At 47.8% G+C, this 11,392-nt stretch overlaps 1 protein-coding gene across 1 annotated transcript in view; it reads right to left on the bottom strand.

The window, feature by feature from the left end:
* Positions 1-324: 324 nt before the first annotated feature.
* The window catches only part of LOC144123751 (monocarboxylate transporter 13-like), a 136,572-nt gene continuing 125,504 nt past the window's right edge, over positions 325-11,392 (bottom strand). Inside the window, exon 10 of the mRNA XM_077656515.1 lies at positions 325-769. Within this exon, the coding sequence (XP_077512641.1) occupies positions 612-769 (158 nt within the window). The 3' untranslated portion in view covers positions 325-611. The remainder of the gene's footprint in view (positions 770-11,392) is intronic.

The raw sequence follows: 11,392 nt of genomic DNA, 5'->3' as shown, positions 1-11,392 counted from the left end.
AAAAACGGCTGCTTGCAGCTCATTTGCTGTGACCGTGTAGCGCTAGGGACGGTCAGCGCCAACTGGTGCAGCGCGCCTGCGCGTCACGAGCCCTTCGTTCCTCCGCTAGTGCATTTCACTAAGACGTCACATGAAAGACTGCCAGCGGTTATGTAATGTGACACGATCGAATTGTACAGTCAGCTGTGAAGAGGAGGAGGAAAAGGAACGGCTTCAAGAGGGCCTGGCTTGCGGAAGCTAGCCGTAAGAAGTAATGCTTTCATTTTCCCCCACGTTAGCGGTTTCCGCCCACCGCTGAGCGCCGCGGAACTTGGGAACTCTCTCCAAAGCGGCACGCTACTGCTGCGCTGCTGCAGCCGTGTGGGCGAATCGAGTCGGAGGCAGTTTGAAGCGACACTTTTTATAGCACGGACATAAAGAGGGAAAAGCACGAGAATTGTGTGCAGCGTGGAATCAGTGAGCCCGGGCGCTGTCTGTTTAGCGTCGAGGGGAGAGTGAATAAGATATGTCCTCGATGTATTTACAAGATAGTTGGGTAGCGATCGATACGCTTGATCGGAGATGGCGCCGGAATATGCGCCGCACCGACGCAGCAGATCCCGTGGTGTGCGCTAGGCTCTGGCGCCGGTGTCCGAGAGCCGTGGGGGGAGGCGCCTCTTGCGGCGCTGCAGGTAGGGCACCGCGATGAGTACAACGCCGGCCACGTACATGCACACGCCAGCCAGGATGAAGCCCGGCGCGAACGAGTGCGTCATGTCGTGCACCCAGCCTGCGCAGAGGGGGCGCCTACATGAGTGACTCTGCGAAATTTGGGTCCGGTTCGAAAGAGAGCCGGCAGCTAATCGATTTCAACGCCTTTGCGGATAGCCGGTTTCGCGCAAACGTACGCTGTGGGCACCGCGAGTGAATACGAGGTGGAAACCATTCCAACCTAGCTCGTATGAAATGATTTCAGCTGAATTATTAAAAAGTCAATCGTGTATAAGCTGCAACAGTTCACTTCCAGCTGGGAAAGTTCAACTTCCAGCTGAAAATACCACGTGAAAGCAGATCGAAAAGTACTTTTCCAGCAGGAATTAGCGCGTTTTCACCGGCGGGGAGGAAGAATATTGACTTATTTGCTTATACTGCGTGCCTTTCTCGGACACGAGCAGCACTGGGTATAATGCATGACATGAAACAAAAAAACAAGAAAAAACAAAATATAAATCGCTTGGCGAACTCACAAGACACAAAGATTCCTGTTAGCCACAAAAACACGGTAACGCACCAAAAGCCCAACAAAACGCCGCGTGAGTACATAGCGAATAAATAACAAATGAAAAAAGAACAAAATCGAGGTCTTAAATTTTGTGAACAAACAATTTTAATCAAATACGGTTAACTTTGTCATCGGATAATTCAGTCAGTCAGAAATTACTCGGGATTCGTGCGAATTCGCTGAGGGAGTAAAACGCGAGGAATTCGGCGGTTCCCTAGATGCCAAGATAAAAAAGAAGCTTTTGCTACGTAGTAAAATGAATGATATCTTAACGTCACACTTAATTTTCTTTCCATAGCTCGCTTCATTGTCCTTAAGTTCAACCTGTTTCGCCTGTACCTTTCCGTCCCATAAGTGAGTACGGGTAAGATACAGCTGCTATATTCTGGGAAGCTGGCAGAGTGGGCGAGGGAACAAACAAACACGGATTATTTAACCATAGTCGAAATCAATATGAATAAATGGGCTTGTGTAGGGCCGGTAATGCCCTACTGATGATTTGCGTGCTGAAGCAAGTGTATTGGGTTTACTCCGGCTGGATCAGTCACTTTGATGATGATGTCTATAATGGCTGAAGGGCAGCATTGGCCAAATAGCGCCATGACAAAATGTATTCATTTTACACCAGGTGGGCTCAAGGAAACATTTCCCAAGCATTTCACCCCAGGTAAGCTGAGCACCAGGCCCGCTTGTACCCAGTGTACCATCGGTTGGCACCCGGCGGCACTATAGAAATCGAATCGCGCAGCTCTCGTATACGAGGTGGATGCTCAGACTACTAGGCCACTGCTGGGGTCCAATAGTCCGGGACGTTATGGCAGGTGGCTACCACGAGAACCACTCGGAGGGTAGTTACCTTGGAAGGAGGAGTAGGGTTACCATGGAAAAAAGAATATGGCAAGAACGTAGGACGACTTCACCGCTGGGTGGTTACCGCGGGAACCACCCGAAGGGTAGTTACCCTGGGAAGAGGAGTAGCATTACCGCGGGAAAAGGAGGTTATGGCAGCTGGCTACCACGGGAACCACTCGGAGGGTAGATACCTTGGAAGGAGGAGTAGGGTTACCATGGAAAAAAGAATATGGCAAGAACTTAAGACAGCGTAACCGCTGGGTGGTTACCGCGGGAACCACCCGAAGGTTAGTTGCGCTGGGAGGAGGAGTAACATTACCGCGGGAAAAGGAGGTTATGGCAGGTGGTTACCGCGGGAACCACCCTATGGGTAGTTACCCTGGGAGGAGGAGTAGCATTACAGCGGGAAAAGGAGGTTACAGCAGGTGGCTACCATGGGAATCACTCGGAGGGTAGTTACTTTGGAAGGAGGAGTAGGCTTACCATCGAAAAAGGATTATGGCAAGAACGTAGGTCGGCATAACCGCTGGGTGGTTACCGCGGGAACCACCCGAAGGGTAGTTACCCTGGAAGGAGCAGTAGCATTACAGCGGGAAAGAAGATTATGGCAGGTGGGTACCACGGGAACCATTCGGAGGGTAGTTACCTTGGAAGGAGAAGTAGGGTTACTATGGAAAAAAGAGTATGGCAAGAACGTAGGACGGCGTAACCGCTGGGTGGTTACCGCGGGAACCACCCGAAGGGAAGTTACCGTGGAAGGAGGAGCAGCATTACAGCGGGAAAAGGAGAATAAGGTGGATTGTTGAGCTAGTTGGTGCATGATCGAATAAATGGCAGCGGAAAGTAAACGAAGACATCGAAGAAACACAGACGAGGACGATGATGCACTGACAACTGAACGTTTATTGGAAAGGCCGCATATTTATACTTAGAGACCAGCCAGTGCTTCGAATGATATCTTATCAATTCCTGCTTGCATCCCGGCACAGATATCTCACTTCTTTTTTTTCGATAGGCCAACCGATGGCGTGCTGACGCATTGCTCTTCGGATTCACGGATGGCCCAGGCTTCCAGGAATTGACATTTTATGTCGGTCAAATGCAGGTGAACGACGCACGAAAAGTTTCGAACCAGTTATAAAGGAACTGAAAGGAAAAAACTTGAAGCTGTGCCTTGCGGATAAAGAAGGGGGTTTTGTGGTGTTGGATTCCAGCAGCTACAAAACGAGAGCGTTGGATGCCATGAAGAAGCACTTTCGTGAAGTACACAAAAAGCATCTCACAACAGCAAAAAAGAAGGTTTTATCAATGCTCGAAATCGCCAACTTAGGGCCGCTCCACCTCAAGGTAAAAGCGACAAGACAAAGCACCCTGTCCGTGTTTTTCAGTGCCAAAACGCACAAAGTTGGGATCCCTTTCCGGGCGATTCTGTCAGAAGCACACACTTGGTAGATGCTTCTTTCGGCTTATCTTGCCAAGCAACTAAGCAACGTAAATGTGGATGACCCCTTTAGAATCAAGAACTCTGAAGAGCTAATCTCTGAGATAAAGAGTATCAACTGGAACATCTCTTATGGATTTTCACTCGACATTGAAGATATGTACTATTCCATCCCACATGATGAATTGATGAGTGTTCTAAGAGACACTATAGAAAAGCAGGGAGCTGTGTCGTTTCAAAACGCCTCTGGAGTTTCAGTGGACTCCTTCCTGGAGCTGTTGGGAGCCTACCTTATGTCTACCATCGCTTCCCATGAAGACACCCTGTACATTCAGAAGAGTGGAGTGTGCATCGGGTCCAGAGTCGCTCCAGCCCTGAATGATCTATACCTCGCGGCCTGCGACAAAAGAATTCAGGAAGCAACCAAGGACAGACGCATCGTGAGGATCGTCCGGTACGTCGACGACTACTTGGTGCTATGCGAGCAGAAAAAAGAGGACACGGACACCCTAAAAGACAACACACTGACCACCTTTCAGAATAGCTGTCCAGGGCTCAAGTTCACATGGGAGCTTCCTGAGCACGGCGTCCTACGCTTCTTAGACATACGCCTTGAGTTCTCGCCGGGGCACCTATGTTGGACATACCAGCCTCGAGCAAAGAAGCAGTTTCTTCCTTTCAGCTCTAACCACTCTAAGACGGTCAAAAGAGGAATTGTGAGGGCAGCATTGCAATCTGCTCTAAAGAAGTCGTGTCCACACCAGATGAGCCAGAGCCTTCAGAGGCAAGCTTCAGGAAGCCGGATATCCTTTGGCGTTGCTCTGCAGCATAGCAGAAGACCTCGTGCTGCCGAAGAAGCTTGGCAGGGAAAAGGAAAGTGCCCCTGAAGCATCGACTCAAAGAAAGAAGTTTTCCGTTATTCCCTACGTTCATGGGCTGACCCACAATCTCAAATAGATCGGGAAGAAGCACAACATCAAGATCATTCCCACGGCGCCAAACAAGGCGAAAAGCATGTGCGCGCGAGTGAATGGGCAGAAAAACAAATCCGATTGCCAAATCGGACACAGAACGAGGTATTCTCAGTGCTTTCAGGGCATCGTTTATCGTATCCCTCTATTCTGCGGGAAGCATTACATAGGCAAAACCGGGAGATGCGTCAACAACAGAGCAAGAGAGCACGCAACAGCCATATCAGGCAAGTCTGGCACCAACCTTGCGATACACTGCAGAGATTGCGAAACTTGCAAAAAACAAACAAGCCCTGCTGACCTTCACCACGTGCAGGTAGTGAAAAAGAGCAAAGACAAGCTGACAAGAGAAATCCTGGATGCCTGGGCCATCCGTGAATCCGGAGAGCAATGCGTCAGCACGCCATCGGTTGGCCTATCCAAAAAAGAAGTGAGATATCTGTGCCGGGATGCAAGCAGGAATTGATAAGATATCATTCGAAGCACTGGCGGGAAAAGGAAGTTATTGCAAGTGGTTACCACGGGAAGCACTCGGAGGGTAGTTACCTTGGAAGAAGGAGTAGGGTTACTATGAAAAAAGAGTATGGCAAGAACGTAGGACGGCGTAACCGCTGGGTGGTTACCGCGGGAACCACCCGAAGGGTAGTTACCGTGGAAGGAGGAGTAGCATTACAGCGGGAAAAGGAGGTTATGGCAGGTGGTTACCACGGGAACCACTCGGAGGGTAGTTACCTTGGAAGGAGGACATGATTTCGGCTAGGATGTCATAAAACACGTTTGTTCCCTCACCCACTCTGCCCGGTTGCTCTCTTAACGTTACACCTACCAAATTTATTTCCATGGCTCGCTGTGTTAACCTTAACTTAACCTGAACCCTTTTCGTTAGCGTCCACGTTTCTGCCCCGTAGGTGAGTGCCGGTAACATACAGCTGTTGTACATTTTTCTCTTGAGGGATATTGGTAACTGCTATTCATGATCTGAGAACCTGCCATATGCTCTCCACCCCATTCTTATCCTTCTAGTTATTTCCCTCTCAAGATCCGGATCAGCTGTCACTACCTGCCCTAGGTAGAGTAATTCCTTTACCACTTCCAGCACCTTATTGCCAATTGTGAACTGCTGTTCCCTTGCTAGACTGCTGAACATTATTTTGGTTTTCTGCATGTTAATTTTTAGACCCACCGTTCTTCTCTGGCTGACTAACTCATTGATCATGATTTGCAGTTCACCTCCTGTGTGACTAAGCAAGGTAATGTTTTCAGCGAATCGCAGATTATTTAGGTATTCTCGATTAACTGTTATCCACAACTGTTCCCAATTCAGGCCTCGGAATACCTCCTGTAAACAGGCGGCGAATAGCATTTGCGAGATCCCCTTGCCTGACGCCTTTACTTAGTGGAATTTTATTGCTGGCTTTATGGAGGACTATGGTAACTGTACAGTTCCTATATATATCTTCCAGTATTCTGACATAAGGCTCATCTACACCCTGATTCCGCAGTGCCTGTATGACTGCTGAGGTTTCCACTGAGTCAAATGTTTTCTCATAATCAGTGAAGGCTATATGTAGGGGTTGGTTATATTCTGCGCATTTCTCTATCATCTGATTGATAGTGTGAATATGATCCATTGTGGAATATCCTTTACGAAAGCCTGTCTGATCATTTGGTTCATTAAGTCCAAGGTTTCCCTGACTCTATTAGCGATTACCTTCGTAAATACCTTGTAGGCAACGTACGGACAGTAAGCTGATCGGTCTGTAATTTTTCATGTCTTTGGCGTCTCCTTTCTTATGAATTAAGATATTTGCATTCTTCTAAGCTTCTCGTACGGTCGAGGTCATAAGGCATTGCGTATACAGGGTGGCTAGTTTCAAAAGCAGAATCTCCCCTCCGTCTTTCAACAGATCTGCTCTTACCTGATCCTCACCAGCTGCTTTTCCCTTTTTCATTGCTCCTAAGGCTTTCTTTATTTCCTCTTTCGTTACTGGCAGGGTGACGCAATGCTGTGCGCTACTGTCTCCATCACTAACGTTCCGATTGCATTGGCTACTTTATAGATTTGCGTAGAACTCTGCGGCTACTTTAACTATCTCATCCATATTGATAATGACATTGCCCTCGTTACCTCTTAACGCATACATCTGGTTTTTACCTATGCCTAGTTTCCTCTTCACCGCTTTTAGGCTACCTCCGTTCTTTAGAGCATGCTCAATTCTCTCCATATTGATCTTCCTTATGTCGACTACCTTGCGCTTATTTATTAATTTCAATAAATCTGCTAGTTCTATTCTGTCTGTAGGGTTAGACGTCCTCATGCTTTGAAGTTTCTTAATCAGATCTTTCGTCTCCTGAGATAGCTTTCCGGTATCCTGTCGAACCGTCCTACCGCCTACTTTTAATGCGCACTCCGTAGTGATAGCTGTCAGATTATCGTTTATTGTATCAACATTAAGGTCGTCTTCCTCAGTTAAAGCTGAATATCTGTTCTGCAGAGATATCCTGAATTCCTCTATTTTCGCTCTTACCGCTAGCTCGTTAATGGACTTCCTCTTTACTAGCTTCTGCCGTTCTCTTTTCAAGTCTGAGCTAATTCTAGACCTTACCATTCTGTGGTCGCTACAACGCATCTTTCCGAGGACCTCCACATCCTCCACGATACCAGGGTGAGCGCACAATATGAAGACAATTTCGTTTTTAGCCTCACCAGTAGGGCTCTTCCAGCTCCACTTCCTCTTCTCTCGTTTGCGGAAGAAGGTATTCATGATGCGTAAATTATTTCTATCTGCAAACTCTAGTAATAGCTCTCCCCTGCTTATCCCAGAACCTATCCCATAGTCGCCTCCCGCCTGGTCGCCAGCCTGCTTCTTGCCCACTTTCGCATTGAGGTCACCCATCAGTGCAGTGTACTGTGTTTTTACTTTGTTCATTGCCGATTCCACGTCTTCATAGAGGCTTTAAACAGTCTGTTCATCATGACTACATGTAGACGCGTAGGCCTGCACCACATTCAGCTTGTACCTCGTATTAAGCCTAATTACGATAGCTGCCACCCTTTCGTTAATACTATAGAACTCCTCTACGTTGCCAGCTATATCCTGATTAATAGGAATCCCACACCTAGTTCTCGTTTATCCGCTAATCCGCGATAGCACAGTATGTGCCCGTCCTTTAGTATTGTATACGCCTCACCTGTCCTCCTAACTTCACTAAGCCCTGTGACATTCCATTTAATGCCCGCTAGTTCCTCGAACAGCACTGCTAGACTAGCCTCACTAGATAAGGTTCTAGCGTTAAACGTTGCCAGGCCCAGATTCAAATGGCGGCCTGTCCGGAGCCAGAGATTCTCAGCATTGTCCGCTGCGTCACAGGTCTGACCGCCGCCTTGGTCAGTTGCTTCGCAGCCGCTGGGGACCGAGGGCCGAGGGTTAATTGGTTTGTGCATAGAAGGTTGCGGTTGTGGACATTGAGCACGGCTGCACTACCGGCGGTACTACCGGATTATGTGGTGGCATAATCCTTTTGCGTTCATTGTGCAGATCCTCATCGGAGCGCTGTCTCAAACCGGCGCTAGCATCAGCAACCATCCAGAAGAAAATGCCATCGACCACAGAACAACAACCCACAACCCGTTCCACGTGCGAGTTGTGCTGACGCAGCATCTGGGAGAACCCTGGAACCAACAATCATCACCGGGAACCTGCGCAGACCACTGCGCATGAGGAATGGTACCAGCGCCACCGCAACTCCACAGTATATATGGCCTTCCCGAACGTAATGCTGACACTGTGCACGGCGGCACTACCGGCATGCGGTGGCATAATCCTTTTGCCTTCATTGTGCAGGTAAGGAAACAATTCGGAAAATGTTTCTGTTCAGATAACCGCTTTCTACTAGTGCTGCCGTGCCCGCAGCTTCAGAGTTTAGTGCATGATACTGTAGTCTAGAAGTCTAGAATCCGGAGTGTTTCCATGGTGCATGCAAACTGCTAAAATTACAGCTCTGTATAAGAAAGGCGATAAACTTTGTATTTCGAATTATAGACCAGTTTCAGTGCTGCCAATCTTTTCCTAGGGATTGGAATAAGTCATTCACACTCGAATAGCATGCTTTTGTGACACACAAAATAATAACAGATTCAGTTTGGTTTTTTTAAACATAAGTCAACTGAGACCGCATTACTCAGCCTGAAAGAGTATATATTGCAGTGTTTCGAAGACAAGAAACTTGCTCTAGGTGTTTTCATAGATTTTTCGCAGGCCTTTGACTACATTAGTCATAACCAACTCTTGGCAAAACTGTTTGACCATGGTCTCAGGGGTCTTGCTCATGCACTTCTAGCGACTTATCTTGAGCACCGCTTTCAATTTATCATTATTAATAGCTTACGATCCTCGGTAAAAAAAGTAACCGCTGGCGTACCTCAAGGCAGCATTCTCGGGCCTCTACTTTTTAATTTATACATTAAAGATATTGTTAATGTATGCCCTAATGTGAAATATTTATATATGGAGATGATGTCTCACTTATTTTCTCGCCAGTCACAAGTGGAGAAGGCATAAACCAGGCAAATAGAACATTGAGGGCACTGCACGAATGGTCACTTACAAATAGTTGAAAATTAATGCAACTAAGACAGAAGCTGTTATCTTCAGACCAAAAAATAAATGCATGAACGACACCATGCGATCTTATGCTTGGTTTGGAAAAGATTGAGGTCGTAGAAAATATTAAGAGATTAGGGGTAAATTTTAATTGTCAGCTGAGTTGGAACAATCATGTTGACGCTGTCATTAGTCAACTTTCTCGTGTCACGGGTATCATCAACAGTCATCGTCACATGCTTCCATACAAAGTTAAGCTTCTCCTGTATAACTCCCTATTTATGTCCCGCGTGAACTATGCTCACCTAGTTTGGGGAAAAACTACAGTTGCAAATAAAAATAAAATATATATTCTACAGAAGAATTAAGGCTCTGCGTGCAGTACTTAACGTCGTTTATGAAGTAGATACATGCGATCTATTCAACCAACTCAGTGCTGCAAAAATATTTGAAATGTACCATGTTAGGCTGGCTGAAAGATACAAGAAGGAAATAAAACAAAATACAAATCACATGAGCGACATGGCGCACCCTTTACTAAAAGTACAAACTTACCCACACAGACATAGCGAATTGTGGCGCGTTCCAACATGCCGCGCAATGTATGGTACACATAGCCTAGGAAACACGTTACCCCGTCTTTTAAATAAGTTTCATGCTGCAAATGTTGACGTGTCTCGAGCATGCCGCAAAGATATACGGAGTGTATGTGCTACATTTTAGATTGTAACATGCATATTGCACTGCTTCTGTCGAATTCTTTTCATGAAATGGCGTTCTTGAAGTAATCTCAGGCTCGCTTTGTTAGCGATATTTTCTTTCTGTTATTTTGTTTGTTATTATTGCTGTTTCATCCCCTATCTTGACTGCATATGTTGCTCTTCATGTTGCCTGCTGCCCTGTGTGTAGGGGCCCAGGGGCACGCCAAGCCACATCTTACTGGCTTTTTTCCTTCGACCCTCTCCATGTGTACATGGGAAATAAAGAATTGAATCGAATTAAGTACTGCACCAGGGTGGCCAAATCCTGTTCTGGTGAGGGAGTGCGTTGTCGGTTCTTTTCACCGAGATCAGGCCGCACCCCATATCCTGCTTATGCAATTCCTTCGACACGCGGAGTTTTTTTTCCTTTGGGAGGTTGGGGGTTCGATCCCCGCGGCCGCCGGTCTATCCAGCCGGTCAAACCAATGGGAAAAAGCGGTCCCCCGGCCATAGCACTCGGCTCTTCAGGGGTGCACCGCATGGGAAAGGCAGCCTGTGCCGAATAAGTCCCGTCGATTGTGGGCAAAAAACAACTGGAAGCGGTGGAACTCGCAGTCGGACTCACTGCCCTGGAAGGAGGAGTAGGGTTACCGTGGAAAAAAGACGGTAATGCAGAACGCAGGAAGGCGTAACCGCAGGGTGGTTACCACGAAACTCACGCGGAGGGTAGTTACCGTAGGAGGAGGAGTTGGGCTACCTTTGGGCTACCTTAAAAAAGGAGGGTATGGCAAGAACGTAGGAAGGCGCAACCGTAGGGTGGTTACCCTGGGAGGAGGAGCAGGGTTACTGTAGGAAAAGGAGGGTAATGTTACCTAAGGAACCACCTGGAGGGTATTGCCCTGAAGGAGGAGTAGGGTTACCATGGAGAAAAGACGGTAATGCAGAACTCAGAAAGGCGTAACCGCACGGGGGTTACCACGTAAACCACGCGGAGGGTAGTTGAAGTAGGAGGAGGAGTAGGGTTACCGTGGAAAAAGGAGAGTATGGCAAGAACGTAGCAAGGCGCAACCGCAGGGTGGTTACCCTGGAAGGAGGAGCAGGGTTACTGTGGGAAAGAGAAGGTAATGTTACCTAAGGAACCACCCGTAGGTTATTACCGTGGAAGGAGGAGTAGGGTTACCATGGAAAAAATACGGTAATGCAGAACGTAGGAAGGTGTAACCGCAGGGTGGTTACCACGGGAACCACCCAGAGGGTAGCTACTCTGGGAGGAGGTGCAGGGTTAGCTTGAAAAAAAAAAGACTAATGCAGAACGGGAACGGGACGTAACGTAACGGGAAGGTGATTGCCACGGGAACCACCCGGAAGGTGGTTACCACGGCAGCCACCCGGAGTGTAGTCCGGAGGAAGAGTAGGGTCGTTACCGCGGGAGGAGGAGGGAGAGTATGGCGAAAGTGAAGGAATGTAGCACGGTCCACCTGCGGCAGCTACTGAGAAACGCGCCGCTCGAGGAGCGGGTGAGCCTAGAGCGGCGGACTGGAGAGATTTATAGAAATACGACT

Source organism: Amblyomma americanum, chromosome 3 (genome assembly GCF_052857255.1).
Source record: "Amblyomma americanum isolate KBUSLIRL-KWMA chromosome 3, ASM5285725v1, whole genome shotgun sequence".
In the NCBI taxonomy this organism is placed as follows: Eukaryota; Metazoa; Arthropoda; class Arachnida; order Ixodida; family Ixodidae; genus Amblyomma; species Amblyomma americanum.
Note: the sequence above shows the minus strand (reverse complement) of the source record. Positions and strands in the feature narration are given on the sequence as shown.